Source organism: Cheilinus undulatus, linkage group 10 (assembly GCF_018320785.1).
Source record: "Cheilinus undulatus linkage group 10, ASM1832078v1, whole genome shotgun sequence".
Lineage (NCBI taxonomy): Eukaryota > Metazoa > Chordata > Actinopteri > Labriformes > Labridae > Cheilinus > Cheilinus undulatus.
Genome location: NC_054874.1, coordinates 35,151,233 through 35,174,603, shown reverse-complemented (window position 1 = coordinate 35,174,603; position 23,371 = coordinate 35,151,233). Strand labels below are relative to the sequence as shown.

The following is a 23,371-nucleotide window of genomic DNA, read 5'->3' as shown; positions in this document are numbered from 1 at the left end:
TACCCTCTGCTTGAACCCACCATCACATTCATGTGGTCAATACCCAGAACTCATGACCGTAGGTGATGGTTGGAACCTTTGCCCTCCACCTCAGCTCCCTCTTCATCACAATGGTCCAGTACAACATCTACAGTACTGCTGATGCCGCACCAATCCACCTGTCCATGTCACGGTCCATTCTTCCCTAACTGTTGAACAAGACCTGTTGAACTGCTTCACTTGAGGCAAAGACTCATCACCACCCAGAGGGAGTAATCCACCTTTTTTCTGGCAGAGAACCATGTTATTGGAACTGGAGGTGCTGACCCTCATCTCAACCACTTTGCACTCAGCTACAAACAGTCCCATACCTGCTGGAGGTCCTGGCTGAAGAAGTCAGCAGAACCACATCATCTGCAAATACAGAGTTGAAATTCTGAGGTCACCAAACCAAATACTCAAACTGCTGCTCCTTTGTCTCAAAAGGATCAAGTTGAGGTGATTCAGGCATCTAATTATGATTCCTCCTGGTCACCTCCCTGTGGAGGTCTTCCGGGCTTGTTCAACTGGGGGGAGACTCTGAGGTAGACCCAGGACTCGCTGGAGGGATTACATATCTCATCATGTGCCCTGTCCTCTTTTCATTGTATTTATTGCCTGAATTCATTGCAAAAAACAAAAAACACACACACAAAAAAACAAAAAAACAAAAGAAAGAAAAGTAAAACCTAACATCTTTTTTTATTTCTTGGCAGATGACATTCAAATCTATCTTGTGAAGATTTAATACTGTCATTGCTGAGCTGGATGGACTTCAGACAGATGAAAAATAAATGAATAAGAGCTGCAGTCCCCAACATTTTTGGTATAACAGACCATTTTAATGAAAGATAATATTTTCATGGACTGGCCATCAATGTGTCGAGGATAAATATGCCAAAATTAAATTATTCAAATTGCACAAAACACAAAATGCAGACAACTCACCTTAATGTTGAATCAGTAGGCGTGTGAGAATTATCTGTCACAATAAAGCGGTATTAGAGGTAGGATGTGTCAAGAGGTCAAAAGGCACAGACGTTTTTTTTTTTTTAAACACAACTTCTGTCAGGCTCTAATTATCAATAAGAAGTAAATAAAATGAGTTATTTATTCTTGTGTGGCCCGGTACCAAATGACCCAATGAATGCCCGGTGGTTTGGGACCACTGAATAAGAGGACTTCCTTTACCTTTCAATCTTTTTTAATCTACAGTCCTTATGATTTTTCTAAGAGGAATATGGTGTATAAAAAAACAAGTTGGAAATTACTGTGGTTTTGCCCACTCTTTATAAGTCCAAAGTCAAGAACCAACAGTAAGAAATGGAAGAATTTATTTTGTTGTTCAGAAAAAAAAGAAATACACAAACAATTACTGTAAAAAGTAAAGATAAATAACTTTGGCATACAGAAAATGAAAAACAAATCCATCATCCATGACAATGTAAAAATGACTTACAATAAAACTGAAGGCTAATACTACTGTACAGTGACACATGAAGCAATGGAGACTTTTTTAAACTAAATTTCCCTTTCAGTTAGCAAATAAATATTTAATATGAACAATCCCAAACAAAGAAAGAAGTGCTTGACGCTAGGCGTTCTTGATAAAAAAGATTTCATGTTGCTGAGTCGGCTTGAATGATTTTGTGTGCAACTTTTACCTTATACTTGAAAATCTTTGGTAGAAAAGGCATGATATAAAGCAGAGAAATGTAAATGACATATTTACACATGGTACAGTTTTATAAGAAAGGTGAGGCTAAGACTGATTCAGATTAAATCTGCAACAACAGTGGAGGAAATCTGCTTACTGAATAAACACCTTTCTGTGCCTTGATGGTAATAATAGAGGAGCTGGGGGAGTAAGGCAGCTGGATCCAGCTCATTTATACACATAAAAAAGTACTTGAACAAAGAAGCTCCCATTTTCCATGACAGTATCAGCCTACGCCAGATGAACTTTAAAAAAGACCTCAAGAAGAAGACAAAGAGGCAAAACTGCCTTATAGTATTCTTATCTCTGAGCAGCTGGAGAATATAGCCTTCAAAGTTCATAGGTAACAGTCCAGAGCTGCTTCAGCTACTTTTGTCTCTTTTAAATGCACCCAGAGAGCACAATTGGTATTCCACTGCAGTCAAATCCATTCAGGAGATTTATTAGATTCCAGTTCTGCTTAATCCAATTAGCAAAAGGACAACAGGATGAAGGGAGAATTGTGTTAGCTCCTGCTGGAGATGAATAAGACATAGAGGTTCATTTCTAACATCCTGTGTTGTTCCAGTGGCAGTTATAACACATGTCTGAGGTCAGTCTGAGTCATCTTTACACACACAGGCACACTCCTCATGGTGCTCCAAGGGCACATCAGTCAATGACTTCTGCAGGCCTCTGCTGCCGCTTCGATGTTTCAGCAACAGAACCTGTCAGAAGACAAAAATCTGTAGTTAACATAAAGTCACCAGCAGCATCACTTTGAGACACATGCAAAGCCAGAAAAAGGCATGAAGTCTTGACCATTTTTCAAGGTGGTGACTTAAAGCACAATGTGTAATTCTGCAGCCAGAGCGCTCTCAATCAAAGAATGGCACAACATGACCAGTAGATAACAGTTCTGCTCAGCTCTGCCCACGCTATACTTCTTGTTTAGAAATAAGTAGAAATAAGTCTCATAGATGTCATTGTTGGTACTGGTGTGGTAAAATTTAGATTGACATTATTATTTTACCCTTTTATGAGTTTGATTCTTCAAAGTCATTCCTATAAAATTTAAAAAAAAAAGTCCAAGTGTTCAAATTAATAAAATAGGTTGTGTTCACTGTGCTTTAAATCAAGTTGATATTTACCTCATGGTATTTCTTTGTGACCCTGGTGGGGACACACTGGCAGTCGTAGCAGCGGTGAGAGCAGCAGGCACAGTTCCCACCACAGCGCTTCACCAGGAGGCAGCTCGGCCAGAAAATGGCATCTGTCCTCTTCAGCTCTTCACGCAGGGGCGCAGAGAAGTTACGTGGAGTGCAGCTGTACAGTCGAACTTCCTCCCTCAGCAGATTGAGATCAGCTCCTCCTCAAAGACACAGAGAAGATGATCATTACACTGTAGGAACTGAAAGTCACTTCTTTAACTGAAACAAATATAAAAACAGGTAAACATTACAAAACATATTTTTATGCACCCTTCTAGAAATCCCTTTAACCCTCAGATGGTATAGAAGAAAGTACTACACTGATGATGTCTGTGGCAAAAAATGGCAGTATACATAAATAAAAATTTTAAAAACACTACAAAATATTTATTTCCTGACTTATTTGGCGTTCATTTTTTAATCAATCACATCCTTGATATTAAATTAGCAACATTGATTTTTATACTTTTTTTATTTTTAAATGTTATAAATTGTTACACTGAGGGGGTTCAAAACCAAAAATGCAACTCATACATAAAAAGCGATAAAATTAGTATACATTGGAAAATCCACTTTTTTGCATACATTTTTTAAATCATGAGAGACCTAATTATAGATATATTTTCTTTTACTAGGAATTTAACCCTTTAAATGCCAGTTGAAGTACAAAACACCCTGATCCTTATCAAGATACAAAAAACACAGAACTTTAAATATTTTTATATTCTATATATATATTTTAAACATGCAATTTTCTCTCATGCCAAGTATGGGAAAATGGCTGACATTTGTCGATGAACAGAAAAATCAGCAAATTTCCAGAATGAAAGCCTAACATCATAAACTGCATGCCTTTTTCTGCAAATGGCCTGGGTATTAAACATTTTGGATTTAATGGGTATCAGTGGGGCATTTTTGGCCACAAACACCCTGAGTGTATACAAAAAAGTGTATGGCGCTTGTTATTGACCTGTTATGGTTCTGATATATATATATGAAAACATTACATAAAAAAAAAATGTAACCCTCCCAAATCTATGTTGTTAACATTAACACAGTCAAAATAATCCAAAAAAAAAAAACCAAAAATGACCCAAAAAGTCACAAAATGGCTTATACACAATATATCATATTGTAGTCTTCAGTTAAAAATACCTCTTGCTTTCTTATTAAGGACGAAGGACTTCCCCAGCACATGCCATGCAGGTTTGTACAACTCCTCCATATCCACCTGCCATCGCTCCGGCTCCAGATACTTCATGACCTCCTCCATGGTGCCAAGCCCTGCCACCGCCTCTGACAACTCCTCAATACCCTGCTGGGATGGAGGGAGAACTGCAAGGACCTCTGGTTCTGATTCACTCTGCAGGAAAACAAACAGATGGGATGGAGACAGAAAAGAAAGGCCATTTATCCCACAGTTTTAAGACACAATCAGAAAAAAGGTCCAGCTCATATTCACCACCGAATACCAGCTTAATGCACAAACTGCCTCGGGTTATTTACTGACCCTCTCTGTGATTTAGGAGTCTCTAAGCTCGCTGTAGGTTACAAATAATAAAACAGGAAGGTCATGCATGAGAAATAACTTCGCAGTGACAACATACTTTTTACTTTGACGGTGAAAAACATTAAAAAAGAAGGGAAGTTTTACTCCATGGCACATCTTATGTCATGGTAAAAATTAGCCTTAGGTCCATGCTCATTGAATGTAGTAGTGGCTTGGACAAGAGTTAAGCTGAACAGAAAACATGACTGTACAGGACAGCTGGGGCAAATTTAAGCTCTTTCAATTTTAAAGATGGCAACGTGTGAAAGAGAAATTTTGGACTGTAACTGTACACTGGCAGATTTACTAGTTAAGATCCTTGCTTAACCCTGCCAGTTAATGAATTTAGTTTACATGATGCATAAAAAACCCATAAAGTTAAGCATGACAAATTGGACAAAATTAAACGCTTCAAAAAAGAGAAACAACAGCTAAAAACAGATCAAACTCCCCACGCCCCTGTATAAAACATGGGCGTAGATTTAGAGATGTCTCCCACTGAATTCTAAAGAGGTATTTAAAACCAAGTGACAGTCGTCGCCATCTTCAAAATGCTGTTTCAAACTAAGTTTAAACTCACAAAAACAGCTAAGGAGCTAAGGTGGGCCTTTGGCTTTCGGGCAAAGAGCTTCAATGTGTTGGTCTGTAAATTAGATCAGCCACAAACTACGCAAATTCAAGAGCAACTCTTTCTGTTTGCTAAAATGACAAGATGAGTTACAAAAAAATCAACCCCCAAGTGTGTACCATTTAAAATCAGCTCCTGGGACCACATTCATTCTTCATAGCAGGCTGTAAACATGTCAGTTTCTGTTGGCTCTTTGTCTTTGAAAGGACAGTTAAAGATAGACATTCACCATCAGTTGGCTGTCTGCTCTACCAAATGAGCTAAATCTGAGACCAAACCACTTATTTTTAAAATGATGATGCGAAAAGTAACAGATCGAATCTGGTGAACAACGAAAAATACATGCATAAAGTAGATCTTGTTATTGTTAATGATAAGTTATTGAATCTATGTTTTCCTTTCAAATAATGAAATTCCCACACCAAATTGTTACTTTAATATTTCTTAGATTGCAAGGAATTATTGGTGTTGGATGAGCAGGGGAGGACAGCCTCTTGTGACTTGCGCCTCACTTTGTTTTACGACCCAGGTGGGGCAAGCTTCAGACCCTTTGCCGGTGTAGGTACCAGATGTGCCCGGGCTGCCAGATTTGTCGAGGGGCCTGCGCCTGCTGATGACGTGGCACACTGTGATTGGCTGTGATGACGTAGCGAATTTTTATTGGCTGGAAACACATACCATGGGACAGCGAACCTGTTAGCCTTCTACTATGCCAACGTTGAACGCTAACTTCAGTGTCGTAAATTTATCTATATTACAACATTATCTTTACCTCCGAATTACCCATGTTCAACCCTCTGTATGTTTGGCAGTGATGCTAAAGGTGTGGGAAACATAATTCTGAATAAAATATTTTAATTCTGCAACACTTACTGTGTCTGGAATGGCCATGACTTGCTGTTTGCTTTTGCTGTTTATCAGAAGGATGATCTGTGATTGATGTCTTAAACAATAGTTTAACAAGTGCGAGAGAAACAAATAATTCATATTTGAAAAGCAAAAAAAAAAAACATTTTTTTTTTTTTTTTACTTTTTTAAACCTATATACAGTGCTTAACAAATATATTAGACCACCCTAACCCTTACCAAAGCAAGGTTTATGCCATAGCTGCCCTAAATTAACAGCATTGGTAATTACCAAAATCATTTTTTATATTTCTGCAATGGTTAATACACCAATATGTAGAAGCTCTTTAACCCAAATGATATTTTTAATGCTAAAATATAATTATTATTGTTATCCATGAATTTTCAAATTTACTGATTTACAAAACAAACTGAAAAAATAATAAAGCACATTAATGTTTCTTGATTAATATGTCATTAATATGTCAATTATAGTTATTGCATTCCTGAACAGAAAAATTCGTTTTAGTGGTTGAATGTTACGCTCGAGTAATTTCTGACTTCTCAGGGAAGCCCAGTGAGCCGGCTCAAATTTGGGTGAATTCAGTTTCATATCCCTCATTCCTGTTCAAAATGGTAAAACGTGGAGAGCTCACTGAAAATGAAAGAGTCTGCATTAAAGCACTTCATGATGTTGGATGGCCTCTGAGACAAATATGACAGGGGGTCTAATAAATTTGTTAAGCACTGTTTTTTTCATTACAAATATCTTTCACATCTGGTACCTACACTGGCTATTTTTCCCACAGGCTGAGCACCTTGTACTTCTGTGGAAATCTGCATTGCTGCTCAATGGACAGACTTAACATCATGTTATGACTCAATACATAAATGTATGAAATTAGCTCTACATGCTTTAAAATCATTATCTGAAATACAGAAATGGTGACCACTGACTATTTTTCTCTAATATTTTAGTTGGTTACAAATAACTGCTGTTTATTCCTTCATACAAACTCCCCCAAAACTACCTGACAGTGCAGTTTTTAAATGCACATGTTGGCTGTATACCTGACACAGCTTTTCTGCATACAAGAATGGAAGTCAAACAAGTTTCAAAATAAATTGCTGACATCTGAATTTGTGTGATGCATTGCTGTTTAGAGGCAATGAGAATGAGTGGCACATTTTTACAGAGCTGTCAACAGTGATCTCAACCTCCTCCTACTTTGAAGAACAGCGTTCGTCCCCTTCACTCCTGCAGGCGGCAGTATTATTTGTTCCCAGCTCCCATCCCTGCAGGCTGCAGCATGCAGACTCAGACAAGATTGATACCTGGGGTGTTGGTCTTCCCACGAGAGAAGAGGCTAATCTGTTAAACCTTTCAGTCCTGTGACGCTGCGTTTGTCCAACATGTCAGCTCTCTGGTCTCTCTAATCTTACTTGACTGACAGGTAGAAGGAAACATTGTGACAGTTGGAAAAAAATACAGCTTGTGGAGCATTGAAAACATTGGTTCCTGGCAGCTGGGTCTTTAAAGCTTTTGGAGAGGCAGAAATATTTGAAAATGAAAAATGATTCCAGGAATTGTTATCTCCTCTTTGATGACTTATAGTGGGACATTAAAAAGTGAGAAATGAGGGTTTCTGAAAGAAAAAAGTTTTCCCTTTTCCTTGGGAGGATTTGGAGATTGCTTCTTATTTACTACTCATGTTAAAAAATGAGAATTAATGGTACTGGAAAAATAATCTATCAAGTAGTTTATGCCATTTTCAAAGTGTTCATTTCACAATAAGATGTCAGAATGAAATATCCAACGCCTTTTCCTTATTAACTTGATCCAGACTAGTGGAGGATCAGTCTGTTATATAATAAGACAAATCGTACTGCATTTCAAGCACATAATAGGTGTAATGCAAGAACCTAACATTAGATCTGACAGAGTAATTCCAAGCAGTACGCTGAAAATCTTATGTTCTCTGGTACACTGTAAAATAAGATGCCAGTGGTTTGACATGGTTGCACCACAGGCTGAAAAACCCCAGCTGATAGGCAGCTGCACTCATGCCACACATTTGAGTCATTCTAATGAGACGGCCTTCATAACCACTCAGCATATCTTTGGTTTATTTGGCACCTACTGAAACAAACAGACACCAGTGGGAAGGGAATATTTGTGGAGAAATAACAGCTCACATAGCGTCAAGTAAAAGTAAGAGAAGCCCCTTCCTGAAACGAATTTCCAGACAACAGGAGAGAGCTGAGAGTCTTATTATTTGAGCTCTGGCAGTAGCTAACAGTGTCGACTGGAAGCCATTAACAGCTTGTGAATGTCTATGGTGCAACACTGGCCCAATTAGCAGCGCTCTGCAAGCTCAGCTGCAGATAGAGAAGCCAAGCAATCCTTTAGAGACGCATCAAGATGGTGTGAATAGAGCTGTAAGGAGCAGATGAGAGCTCCTACTTAACAAATGCATGAACAAAGTACTGAAATGGACCACCAACTTTGAAGAAAACACTGTCCTTGGGTCAAGTTTCACACTAATGTTTGAGCACGTGTTGGAGGATCAATAGAAAAAGTAAATAAAAGCTAATTGATAACCTATATGAGCAAACTAAATAGATATCTGAATCTAAGTGCCTTTAAATAATGATGATTTTACTGTGTTCACAGGAAAAGACCACATAAATCTAATGGTATATGTTCACAACTTTATGTGTAAAAGTTCCAGGCAGCAACTTGGTCAGGCTTTAATTCTTAAAGATTTTGCTTTAACATATTTCAGACCCCAAAATTAGACAAACTTCAAGGCCACGATTTTTAAGATTTAAGATAAAAACGTAACTAAATTCAGACGGTGATCAGCATTACTTCAAAGTTCTGCAGTTGTTGCCATCAGTGTGTTAGTAAAAATGCACCATGACTTATTGTGGCCTGATTAATCATTGTGAAATTTTACACCCTGTGTATTCAACTCCATAAATGGCAGATTGATAGACTTCTTCCAAGAAATGTGACTGCACATTCCAGTGACACCGACTGCAGCTGCTGTGATTGATCCACTCCTTAGATTTGCTCCAAAACTACAGAAGAAACTGCTTGATACTAGTTTGTAGCCTGCTGCCTGTTGACATGTACATTCAACATAAACTACAGTTGGAGCTTTATGGAGTCGTCTGTTGGTTGAGTGGAAAGCACAGTATTACTGTGAGCTTTGCTATCAGCCTGAGCTGTCAACCAGGATTTAGATGGTGTACTCACCATAAATGTTCAAAATGGTGCATTTGCTCTGTGGAGGGAAAAGTTTGGGCTTTTGTGTCCATTTGCAGGTAAATCTGTCAAAAATAAGATGCATATAGAGTTACTGAAAAAGTGTGTAATTCTAAAAATCATCTAAAATTAGTGGACTACTTCTCAGTTTCAACAGCTGCTGAGTAAATGCAGTCAACATTTTTACAAGAGCAGTTTGTCAAAATGTTTTTAATGACTAAATTTAGAAAACACACGGTCTTCATTTATTCATAAACAGACAATGGAAACAACATCTCCATTCATAATGTCCTGATGAGTAAAGACACAAAATTATGGCAGAAAATAGCACAAACTAGTAAGTTTAATACACTGTGGCTAAGGTGTTTCACAGTGGCCCCATTATCTTTATATTTTTTTCTGTAGGTGGCCTTCAGTCCTAAAGTTTGGACATCCTTGTATTCAAGCAACAAAATTAACATTTTATTTATGTTGCCTGTCTCAAAATGTAAACCACTTTAATCTTCTTTAAGTGATGTATTTATTTATTAACTTGTTTTCATTTATCTATCTGTCAATCTTTTTGTCTGTTTAAAGACAGTAATAAAATTGATGTGCCTATTGCATGTAATGGTAAGGCTGCATATCCATAGCTGGCTTTTTTGGCACTGGCAGCGCTAAGGACCTCAGTTCCAGAGCACTTCACACCAGTGCTCATTGTTGCTACTTTCCAAAAAATGAAACCCTCTTTCCTTGGTAGAACCTGTAACGTTGTTTTGAAATAGCTCTATGTGCTTCATATTTCCATATTATAAGGAATATCACACAGAAGACATGCAATGTAAAGAATCCTGTCTGACACAGGCAGCAGATGCAGACCTGAAACTACCCTCAAAAAAAGATGAAGAAAGACAAGTCAGATCAGTTTCTCTTCCACTAATGTCAGAAGTCCCGCCCCCTCTTGAATTTGATTGGCAAGTGAGGGAGAAGTGTCATTGCTGAGCGCAGCACTGTTTCAAAAGTTGCTTTAAACATGGCAACAGAAACAGCTGATGCTCACATGAAATGATACTGGACCTCCATCAGACTGCCTATAATAACATATGCATGAAGGCAGAAGATTTGGATTCTTTTTCATTAAAAATATATCTCAATTAAATCGCCACTACAACAGCAAGATAAAACTAAATCTGATGATAAGACAACTTCAAACCAAGCGTTAAGATGAGGAGGAAAAATGAAGGGATTCAGACATTCATGATGTTAATAGTTAACTGCTGCCTGAGTTTAGCATCTCCAGCTAGCCACTCTGTGTAGCTAATAACCTCATCCTCACACCACCATGAATAACAGGAGAAACAGTACATTTTTCTTCCTCAAAAATTTCACCTACACTATTGCCATAAAAGTTGGGATACCAGAGCACAAGCAGAACAAAGTTATTGGCCATGGAATTAGTATCTAACAATAACTTTTCACTGACTCATTTACTAAAACCTCCAAAAGCTAGCCGGAGACAGGCTAAAGTATTAGTAAGTTATCCAAGGAGGGCCCCATTTACTCTGCTTTCAGGGGCCCAGTCATTTCTGTGGGCAGGCCTGCAAACTGGCAATGATTAAAATGTGCCATCCAAAACTTGAATGAATCATGGTAGGCTTAACATTTATGGAACTTAAAGATAAGGTACTCAAATAAAACCTACATTTAGTTTCCTCTCATTGGTTGTTCATGTTAAACTTGAATGAAAAAACATGCTGAGTAAGCAGACCAAAGTGTGCTGAAAGCAGAAAAGTGGTTAAACCAATGTTCTGAAATATGTGCAGCTGTGAACCTAACAATATAATCAAATATATGTAGAAAAAAACAGCTTTGGGATGTTAAACAAGACTGTACCAATTGCATGTTTCTAAAAAGCAAATGCTCTCTATGCTGTAAAAGTAAGAACATTTTTAGTCTTTAAGATGATCTGAATCGAAGTGTAAGCTTGTAACATCCCTCTTATCTCCTCAAAACTCCCTGAACCCCCTGCCCTTTAAGAGAAACCTCGTTTTCAGGCTGTGATTACCTCATTTCAGCTCTCTTTGTTCTTCCACAGCATGACCACACGCTCTTATTTCTGGTAAGTGAAATGACAGGTTCAGCTAACTGTGTTGAGATGAGAATTCTGAAATAGCATCCTGGGAGAGCGCTGAAAAACAATATCTCTGCTTTAACATGGAGCTGCAAACCACTTCCTTGCACAAGAGAGCTTTTCAGTACACAACAAGGACTTTTGTGCGTGAATATAGTGTTTGTTTCTTTCACTCTATGCCACACACTGCAATTTAGACTGGTGTAAAAACAGACCTCAGTTTCACCGTGCCAACAGTAAAACTTCCTGCATGGCTTTGCCAGTCATTACCATTTGCCTTAACGGGGCTTTTACTATTTCTTTCTTTCTCTCTTATCCCCTTCTCTTTACATCTGAGTCTAAAAACCTTTATCAAATCCATGAAAATAAACACAAATAAAGAGACATCCTCATATCTAGCTTACACTGGAGTTTAATTTTAAATAGAGCCCTCATAAAGACAATGACATATGTTCTGTTTGCTCTTTTAGCCCAACATTAGCCAACACACCCCCCATCCTCCCTTCAAAAGACTCCTTCTCCCCTGTTTTAAAAACATCTTTGCCTCGGTCCTCTCACTCTTCCTGAAATCTCTTCCTGTGAATTACAGACTGGGTCTTATTTTCTTCCCTCCTCTTCCTTTGCGTGGAAGTGGTGCGCAGGAATCACTGCTTGTTTAAATATAACCTAAAGTGCCGGCCCCTGCGTGGCACGAGGTTCCAGTAGCTGCTGGTTGACCACAGAGGAAACAGAGAGCTGCTGTTTGAGCATGCTGCTTCTCTGTCAGAGGAAAGTTCAAAGGGAAGACAGAGCGAACGTGCAGAGGCCAGAACTTCCTTTTCCCCCCTCATGGTTTCCACTCTCTCCAGAGTGGGTTTATGAAAGAAAAACTTGGTTTCTTGTTCCATCACAAAGTCAGTGGCTGACATCTCAGCAGCAGAATATTTATTTTACTGTCTAATAATTCAATCTGACTTTGAAATACAAAAAACATCCTGAGTTTCTTTGAATTTTTTTTACTTTCAAACTAAAAAAGTTCAAGCTTAAGTTGATGATTAATACAGCTGCAGAGCAAAACTCAAATCTTAGCAATAACTTTTGTCTCTGAGTGCTAACAGCATGCAAATGTCAGATACTGCATGGCATTGTGCAACATTGCACACTCATTGTTTATACTGCATTCAATAAATATTTGATTCTTTCCCCTGCTAAATTCTGTTCTCCCCTCCTCAGTAGTACAACTCATTTTGTTTTTTTTATGAAAGTAGAGAAACTGAAGAATGGTGTTTTCTTCTTAGGATCATTTGACAATATGTTTGCCATGTAACATGTCATCTCCCTCTTTTCTCATTCGGTGCCAAAGCTCAACGGCAGTGGCGGAGCGCAAAACAGGACCGGGGTGAAAACGCAAAATCAGTGTGCCGAGTTGTTCTGCTTTGCACTGCAGTGCTAGCATGCTGTCAGGACACTGCAATAGGAATCAATGCAATCAGGCTGACTTTGTTGCTGATGCTCACTCACATGTAATAATTTCTATTAAAATGTACTTAATTACACTCCTTTAACTATGCATTCACCTGACAAGTCCATATAAACATCTTATTACAAGACAGTCATTCTATTATAATATTATTGTTTAGTTACTATTGTTTAAATTTCAGTTCTGAATCAAATAAACCATGAGAGCAATCCATCTGGGTACTTGATGCTGATGATACTTCCCCTCCCATGTTCCATCTTAATGAAGAGTGGTAAACAGGCAAAATGAATGGCAATTTAAAAGTATAAAATACAAAAACTGGATGGTTTATTGGCTGTTAGGATTCCAGATCCAATGGCCAGTGAGTTAAACATACAAATGGTGACTTTTGTGAACAGGGATGGGCATCATAATGGTATAAAATAAACAAAGTTATAGCTATCAGGTCAGGTCAGGTATGGGAGCAGATGCTGGTCTGACACTTTGCCATACCAACCTTGGATCAGTACTGTTCCAGCCTTGCAATCTTGGCCATATCTGTGCATACGAGTCCATATTCAGACTCTTTAAGTCAAACTGCACAAGTGAACCCATCTTAACCAGAGATGTCATAAACTATGCCTGAAGGGTGTATTTTAACTATGTCAAATGAGTTGGAAGTTAACTTTTAAAATGTCATGAATACATTATTAAATGCCTGAAGAATATGCTAAAAGGCTGGCTAGAGCTTCTGCTGTCAAGAAGGGAAATCTCCAGCATAAAGTCAGTGGGAACACAATGCCAGTCCAACATTCGACCACCAAACTCCTCTCTAGTTTCAAAGAGGTGAAAAGATGCATTTAAGCGTGATGTGCAGCTGATGGAGGCGACAGGAGTGGATGAAGGGAAAAGGGTAGCTGTAACCACTTCCAACATTTCTAGCATGGTTTTATCTAATAAATCTGGTGTTTTTAGCCTTTAAAAATGAGGTTTATATCCTTCTTTTTCAAATTTACCTGTTTGCAAGGCCCTGCACTGCAACTTGACAAGCTGAATCACAGGCTATTACATCAGTCAGCTTGATTCAAGATGCAAAGGTTTAGTTCAGACAGCTGCGCCAGCGTCATTCTGAAACCATCTCCTCAAGTTGCAAATCTTTGGTCAAAACTTACACTCCTTCATCAATTGATGATGAAAAACATGTCCTTTGAATCATTTGTCCCTGACTGTCACCATTAAAGAGATGCCTTCAGTGTTTTCAATATAAAGAGCTTGTTTTCTCTCAAATGGGGCATGATCTCTCTGAAGAGCACAAAGTGACACTGACTGCTCATCCATCAGAAATAACTTCAGTGTTTCAAGTCGCGTCCATTGGCTCTGTGAGGAGAATGTTTGGGTTGCTTGGCAATAGTCAAGTTTCAAACTTACATCATTTGGCTTCTGTGTGTTTTTTCATCCCTTTAGATAGGTTATTAATGTTGTTTACCAGAATCCTTTCTCCTGTGGTTCTATCACACCATTTCTTTCATGACTGTAAAGACAAGACACTTAAATTTCTATCCTGACAATGGGAGTGCCTTCATTTTCTAAATAAAGGGTCCATTGAACAAAGTTGCAGAAGTTGTTTAAAGTAAAAAGCACTTTGGGGCACATTTGTGACATTGTGAATGAGGCTAAAATTGACAAGAATATACTTGCAATTACAGTGTTGCAGCCCAAATATTACTGTATAAACTTTGCTATTGTTTTTTTTTCTTTTATTTATCTTTTCCTCTGGTGCACTTTTGCTTAATTTCTTTCTAACATCTTTTATCATTTTTATTCCACTCCTGTGCTCATAGTTTTTGCACCAAAACACAAAGATAAATTCCTGTATTTTGTTGACCTACTTGAAAATAAAGCTGATTCTGATTTTGATCTTTGGCACTGATAGATATAAATGATAAACAGTATAAAGCACTTTGGTCATTATTATGTATAAAATATTCACAACACAATATTATAGCCTGTAGTGATCTTTGCAGACTTTTATGTAACACAGACCCTTACTCAAAATCAAGCCTCAGTAAGAGAAATTGATCTCTAGATAACATTTTTCTCATCTTAAGGGATCGTGAGATCAATTTAAGTCTTGTACGATTGTTTTAGTGGATAAATCTCAATTATAAAAGCAGGACTGGCCTGAGCCTCACAGTTCTTTGGATTTGTTCAGATTGAATCTCAGTTCACTACAATATCTTGAGACCTACTGGGCAGGCCTCTTTTCAATTGTCTGAATGATTCAACAAATGCATTGATGGTATCACTGGAGACTTAAACGATGTTAATGATTGATTTTTCATCTTTATTTCTAAATGCAGGAATAAAGCTTTGATGCTCAACATGACCCGTGATGTGCTGCAAACAAAAGGCTGTTTTAGGTTTCAGGGGTAACCAAAAATGCAATGATACTGTCGGTGATGACAAAGAACAAAAAGAACTACTGAAATGGAATAAAAGTTACAGAGAGAATACAAAGTGCCATCAGATCTCAAAGAGCTTCAGGCTATAATGGATTAATGACTAGCAGAGCTGTTTACTCAAAGCAAGTAAAACATGGCAGGTTCAAACATGGCAGCCGTCTCTTCACTTCACTCCAGGCTTTTGTCAGAGGAGGGAGCAGGGACTGAGGGAGGCTGTGAGTGTGTATGTGTGGTCTGAAGGCCGGGACAGAAACAAAAAAGTGAAAGAGAATGTGGGAAGAGGACGGATCCAGACAAAGACAGCTAGAAGAACACTGACACTGAAGTCTTTCATAACATTTTTTTCACTGATGTTATGAAAGCTTCTGTTGGGGGCAGGAGAGCTTCAACTCACTGGTAAGTTCAAATCTAAGTTATGAAGATGCCTTTCTCCTGGAGTTTGTGGGGTTCATTAATTTATTTTCAATGTCAAAATATCAAAATTTAATTTAGTATGTAACTAACACTATTAAATTGAAATGTTCTTTTGAATAATTGGGTGTTGAATCTCTGACTATCAGTGCCCTCTTTGTACTTAGATTTTTTTACTTATCAGATTTGAATCAAACACCATAGGGGAAATCTTGCATGTACAAACCCCAATTCCCAAAAAGTTAGGACACTGTTTAAAATTCAAACATATCTACATACATATATATACATTTATACAAATACAATGATTTGCAAATTCTTTTCAGCCTCTATTCAATTAAACACAAAGACGGTCAATGTTCAGACTGATATACTTCATTGTTTTTGGACACATACATTCTGTATTTGATGCCTGCAACATGTTCCAAAAAAGATGGGGCCGTTGCGAGAAAAGACTGGGAGAGATGAAATATGATATGTTAAAAAAAAAACACCTGGACAGTTCCATAGATATGTGCGTTAATTGGTGACGGGTGAAAGTACCATCATTTGTTCATAAAGGGAGCTCCCCTGAAAGGCTTTGTTAATCACAACCATAGACGATGGTAGTTTCTCCACTTGTGAAGATTGCATCAGTGAATGGCCCGTCAGTTGATTAACCATTTATCACCATTCCATTAATGTGCAATTGCAAGAATATTAGAGATTACTCCACCTATATTCCATAATACATCAAAAGAATCAATGAATCTGGAGAAATATCTGTATGGAAGGGGAAATACAGTGACTTTTGATTTCCAAGGAGGCAGTTCATTAAACCTAGCATCATTCTTTGATGGATGTTACAGCATGGGCTTGAGAGAATTTCAGAAAACCACTGTCAGTTAACACAGTAGGTAAGTGCATCTACAAATGTAAGTGAAGACTCTACTATGCAAAGTGATAGCCAAACATCAAAAACATCCAAAGTCCCGCTAGTTTTTCTGGGCCTGAACTCATCTGAGATGGACTGAGCTAAAGGGAAAAATTCAGAGTCTTAAGAGTCCACATTTCAAACTATTTTTTAAAATAATGGTCCAATGAGGCCACGAGGCTGAAGAGGAAAAGGACCATTCAGACTTTTACCAATAGAAAGTTTAAAAGCCAGCATCTGGGCTGGTGTAGGGGGTGTATTAGTACTGGCACAGATAATTTGCACATCTGTGAAGGCACCAGTAACACTGAGAGGTCCATCCAGTGAAGTGCAGGTACTAGAGTGGCATGCATGCAGTCCAGACCTGTCTCCTATTGGAGCATGTTGAAGGCATCAAAATTCAGAATGTGTTAATATTTCCATAAAAATAATTTTATGAGTTTGAACATTCAGTATCTTGTCTATGTTCTGTAATCAATTGAATAAGGGCTGAAGACTGCAAACAGACCAGTCCAGGGTGTACCCCACCTCTCGCCCAATGACAGCTGGGATAGGCTCCAGCCCCCCGTGACCCCGAAGGGGATAAGCAGTATAGAAAATGGATGGATGGAACTGTGCAAACAATGTTTGGGTTACTTGGCAACAATCAAGTTCTGCACCATCCTGTTTCCATGGTTTTTCACCGGAGTATTCATGCTGCTTACTGTCACTTCAATAAATAAAATATAGCAAAAGAATGACAAGAGTTTTAGCATAAAGTACTGAACGGATTTGAGCAGCAGCACAAATCACTGACGGATCTACTTCAAAAAGTAATAGGAGAAAAAAATGCAGATATTACACAAGAGGAGCTAATGTTTTATTAAATATCAACACTGCTGTGAACTAGTTGAAGGAATGGGACTGCTGTATCCTGAAAAGTGTTATTTCTTTTATAAAAGTTTTACAACAGGAAAGAGTAGTAAAAGAATACTGAAACAGATTCTTTACCCAAAACCCCATACTTTAAAACTGTGAACTATACTCATACAGTAGATATTCTAAACTTCTTACTATGCCATCACAGTAACACTTGTTTTCTTCACGTCACATTGAATAAGTTAGTACCTAGCCTGCTTAACTGCCAAACTGTGTGTAGAATTTAACAACAAAAACAAATGTTTAGTACTTTTATTTGACCATATGTAAAACATCGCACAATGCATTGTGGGGCATTTGAGTGTGACAAGAGATCTTATCATACTTGAAAATCTAGTATATGCAAGAGGACATTTTATATATGTAATCATGTAATGTGTATATCTATGTATATATGTAATATATGTATCATGGCCTCAGTCCTCAGCAATCCCAGGATGCTTTGTGTGTTTGCAGCACAAACTAGGAGGGCCGCTTTTATGTAACAGCTTTTCTACCTCATTATGTGAAATTCCTTTATCAACCTAAAATGATCATATACTGCTTAGTAAAAACACTTTTAGAGCGCACTTTTTCAAAACTAAATAGAGCCCTCAGTTTCAAGCAAGGCAAGCCATGGATGTGGGCTGAGATGAGCAGCTGTCTCTTCTCATCTTCTTTTGTTATTGTTTTGATTTAGAGTCCCCTACAGCAGAGTTTACTTGCCATGTCTAACCTATAACCTTTAGCTCATGGCACGTATGACCTACACCCTAAACCTGCATTGTTGCTGGACTCAATCTTGCATGAAAATATGCATTAGGGAAAGGACAGCCTGTATTACAGTGAAAGAAAAATAAATGCAGAAATAACTGACTTTAGCAGAGAGGTGGTTGTGTTCTGTTGCCAAAAATACTCTTAAGTTTTAAGTCTAGAGTCAAATAATATAGGTGTCTTTGTGAAGTGGGGACTGTCAAAACACAAAAGGGCATATTACTTCTGAAGCTGCATGGGATGACAGGACCTGAAACAGAAAATGAAACCAACAGACAGCAGCTTGACAATTTTCCTGGGAAAAAGCTCTTCTATCTCTTAATTCTAGCTTTCATTTCAGGGACTCCAATGATTCCCCCTCAAGGGTTAGAGGACCTCTGGACCACTTATTTTCTCCATCTCAGTGCCAAAAAACATCATCAGTGACAATAAGACACCTCAGCTGTTGACTCATCTGTAGCCCCATGGGTTCAGATAGTATATGGCTTATTACAGAACAATAATGGAACTAACTGAAGCTGCTCTTGCAGCAGAAAATGAGAAAATTACAGCATTCATTTAAGTGAGGATATTTTGGTTTGTTGTATACTTTCTAGCTTTACATAACTATTTGAAGGTCTATTACATTATTATCTGATACAGCTTTGCAAACTAAATTCTTTGGTTGCCAGCTGGGATTGCTGAGATTATGAAAATGTTCACCCAAGTGTGTATGAGCTGTTCAGAAATGTGTGTATCCTCATAAAATAAATGATAGTACAGGTGCCAGATGTTCCAGAGTACTTAAACATGATTTCTCCCCAACGATGCTCAAAACCTTTGGTACGCATCAACAGAAATGGATGTTTGCTAATTAAGACACCATGTTATGCAAGCAAATAATTTTAATAGATCTCACACAGAGACACGTTTCCTACTGCTGTGTGAACCGCCTGAAGTTTGAGATAAATGTTCAGACAGCTTAAGTGATCAAACAGCAAAATTTAAAGTCCTGATAGTTGTTTGGCATACATACCTCAGACAGGAGGGAGTAGTGGATACAGAATCCAGGCTCGGAGGGGAAGTACTCATCGGAGATGAAGCGGATGCGGATCTGGCTGCCTTTGGTAGTGTGACTGGCTGGTACGGACTGTGAGCCACACCAGCGGCCCAGGATGGTCTTCTCAGTTGGGTCTTCTATCGCCACAAAGTCGTACCTGGCAGACAGAGACAGAGAAAACACAGAAACATACTAGTTTAGAGTTTGAACATCACCACTTATGGCAATTTTAAGGCTATGGTCCATGAAGTTTTCTTTTATATTATATAATTCATACTAAAGATACTCACATATAAGTTTTTGTTTCTGCTACTTATTCCTTAAGGGAAATATATCCTTGCATTTCAACAACCCAGGTTTCCCACAATAACATGAAATTCCCAGTTGATTTCTCAGGGCTTACTTAGCCTATCTCCAGATATCTGATCCTGTTTTCCCATGATAATGAATTAAGTTATCATCCTGAGATAACAAAGCTTGTGTCTTTGTGATGATCTAACAAACAAAACGGACACTGTGATAGTCCAGAATCCTTCATGCCATGCCTCTATTTCCCACACTAGCAGGGCAGGCTAATCCTATATCTATGGTATTTTGGATGCCTGTGAGAGTTGTACTGGCAAACATCAGGTTCTCAAAAAATGTAGCCATTAAGGCCTTTGTCTATTCAACTCTTATTGTATTTTTGTGCTGATGGTGATAGTTTTCAATAATAAAACAATAAAGTTCAGCTATTTCAGTGTTCAGCTTCCTAAATGCACTCATAGTTTAAACTAGTACAGTTGTTGGAACACTTTCACACACATTAATGCCATTTCTGCCTCATCAACAATAATGGCAAAGGAGAAACTGGTCTGTCTTTTTGATAAGTCCATCAACACTAACACTAACACTACATTTATTGTTATATTTTTTGATGATTTTCACATGAATGAAAAAAATATTATCCACAGAAAGCTATTTATGACAGATCTTACTGTCTTTACCAAAGGAAGGAAAGTCAGCTTCAATAACCTTGTGAGAACAGGCACAGATTTTAATTAAGAGTGCCGATCAAGGGCAACTATATGTATAACCAAAGATCAAGGACAGCTGATTAACCACAGAGGGAGAACTGGATCAGTGTTGGATGATCCGTCAGATCAAAAATTCTCCCAATACCTCCTCACCAGATTCTTTTCACTCATGCAGTGTGAACATCTAATGCTTCTTCACTTTAATTCACCTCTGTGGCATCCATGTTCATGGCTGGTCTGTGACTTCTGATTCTAATTGTGATGAAATAGACAGAGGGTGGTTCCATTGCAACATCTATTGTTTATCAACTGGTGTGAAGGAAGGGGGGAATTAAAGGTTTCTTATGGGGTAAATTTGACCTACATGGCATTTCTATGTATAGGTAACCCATACACACCTCTGCATCCAATCCAATCCAAGTTTATTTATAAAGCACTAAAAAACAACAAGAGCTGGCCAAAAGCTACTGAATAGAATTTAAAAACAATGACTTTTTTTTTTTTTAAAACAAGACACAAAAATATTAAAACAGTTAAACTATCAAGACAAATACAGTAGAATAAGGAGAAGATAAAAAGTCAATTCTCATGGAGAGCCAAAACCCAGGGTGGTCATATTTATGTTTACCAGTTAAGAGATGAACTGCAATGGTCTGAACAAGCTGTAGACAATGAACAGAGACATGGCTAACTCCAAAATAAAGTGCATCAAGACATGTCTAAGCCTCCACGGGGGTCACAAAAATGACTTGAGTCTTGCTGTCATTGTGCCTGACAAAATCTAACGCCATCCAAGATTTAATGTCCCTGAGACAATGCAGGGTTAGGGTTTGAAGCTTTCAGAGGTAAATAAAACTGTGTATCATCAGCATTAAAATGGAAAGGCATGTTATACTTTCTTAAAATGGACCCATAAGGGACATGTACAGAGAAAATAAGATAGGACCAAATCTGAGGCCCTGGAGAACTCCACATGAAGGAGGGGCTGAGGAGAAAGTGATACCACCAAGGCTGACAGAAAAGCTACAGTCAGTCAGATAAGACCTTAACTCCTCTACTACAGTACCTTTGATCCCCACCCATTGCTCTAGCTGTGAGATTAAAATTTTGTGGCAAAAATGTCAAAAACATCCGTGAGATCTAAAAACATATGAGATGAATCCCCAGAATCAGTAATTAATACAGTAAAATCTCCTTTACAAGCGCAGTTTCAGTATTTTGTACTGCTTTTAAACCTGATTGAAACCCCTCCAGGATACCATTGTGTCTAAAAACACTAAAATTGACTAAAAACAACTTTCCCAAGATTTTACACAGAAAAGGATAAGGAAACTGGCAGGTAACATCTGTCAGACACCACACACCCCATTCACAAACTGTTTAAACCTCTCCTTCTGGTAGGCGTTACAGAGCACTGCACGCAAAAAACAACCCAAAACAGAAATAGCTTCTTCCTGCAGGCTGTTACACACTCTGAAGACCACTCAACAGTCAAAGTGGAAATTGAACTTTCATTTAACAAGCACCTCAGCCCTGCTTAATGTAATATATCATGCACTGTCTCTCACTGCTTTAATGTATCTCAAATACTGTAAAAGCTCACTGTGATAAATGTCTCACTTTATTTGCATTGATTCATCTTCTTACAGCACCTACCACTAATTTAATAATGCATGTTTACTGTACAAAAAATCGCAAATAATCAACATATTCACTTTAACTCAAATGCTGTTAGGAGGCGTGAAATGTCTCACTTTATATGTATACTTGCACTGATTAATTTATTTACCATACTATTTACTATTTTATTTGAATTTAATCTATTTACCATACTGAAAGGGTGCAAGTAATTAACATATTCACTGCAACTCAAATGCTGTAAGAAGGCTCTCTGTGGCAAATGCCTCCCCTCACATTCATATTTGCACTAAACAATCTATTTACCATACTAATATCTATTTTAACCTACCTACCGTATTCAAATGCTGCAAGTAATAAATATATTCACTGCAACTCAAATACTGTAGAATACTGTAAGAAGGCTCTCTAGTAAAATGCCTCACCTCATATGTACATTACACTAACTATCCTTAATGATCTTGTCTCCCTCATATAAATCTGCCCACATCCTTGCATGCTTTATACTCTGATCACGTCTAGTCAGAATTCTTGCACCCTTTCCCTATACTATCAAAACTCATGGATTTGTATATACTATGACTAATACCTACAAGAGCTTGCACATATTTAAATCTTAAGTTTTGTACACTTTAAAAAAATATATTTATGGTTTAATTCCTGTACACTGAGATCAATGCTAACCAGAGTCAACTTCCTTGTTGCGTAAGAATACCTGGCTAATAAAGCTGATTCTGATTCTGAAAGGGAGTTAAGAAATCAGTCTAATATTAAATAGGACTGAGGTATCCTAATTGGGTTTATTTTCAAAGTGGATGTACTACAGCATGTTCAAAATAAGAGGGGACTACACCACAATCAAGGCTACTGTAACTGTAACTATAATTGTCTGACTGTTAGGACCAGTTGTTTCAAAAATCTCTGTTGAAAAGGCGAGAGGGGACAGGCTGCAGGTTTAAGGTTATCTATTATAAAAGAGCTTTCTTAAAAAAATAAATAGATATATATGTTTTATGTTTTTGAGTGATGTGAGTGATACTGGCTCACACTGGTCAAAAACAAGCGCAGTAAATGACAGTGACAGAAGGGTCATGTAAAGAAAAATAAAAACATGGGTGAAATTGGGTGCTACGCAACAAACTTTTAGAAAAAGTCAACAACTGACAGACTTGAAAAACATCTTCTGGTAAGATTTACCAGATTAGATCTAATGCTAATGGACATGCAGTTGATGCATTTAATTTAAGCCTTTACTAACCCTGTATAGAAATATCCCACCGACCCCTGTGTTGTTTACTGGAAAAAAAATGTTTTTTCTGTTTTCTTTTAAAGTCTGTCAAACCTCACATTCTTTGATTGCACTGCTTCATTGTTCATTTTTAAACATGACAAATTATCTGAAACCACATCATTTTGCTGCTCTTTACCAGTAGCTGCCACTTGCATCCATTTGA

At 37.8% G+C, this 23,371-nt stretch overlaps 1 protein-coding gene across 1 annotated transcript in view; it reads right to left on the bottom strand.

Moving 5' to 3' along the window:
* Positions 1-1,355: 1,355 nt before the first annotated feature.
* Positions 1,356-23,371, bottom strand: part of pdgfc (platelet derived growth factor c) — a 123,106-nt gene continuing 101,090 nt past the window's right edge. Inside the window, exons 5-8 of the mRNA XM_041797239.1 lie at positions 19,240-19,420; positions 4,081-4,288; positions 2,866-3,086; positions 1,356-2,442 (exon numbers count right to left, since the gene is read on the bottom strand). Coding sequence (XP_041653173.1) covers positions 2,329-2,442; positions 2,866-3,086; positions 4,081-4,288; positions 19,240-19,420 — 724 coding nt within the window. The 3' untranslated portion in view covers positions 1,356-2,328. The remainder of the gene's footprint in view (positions 2,443-2,865; positions 3,087-4,080; positions 4,289-19,239; positions 19,421-23,371) is intronic.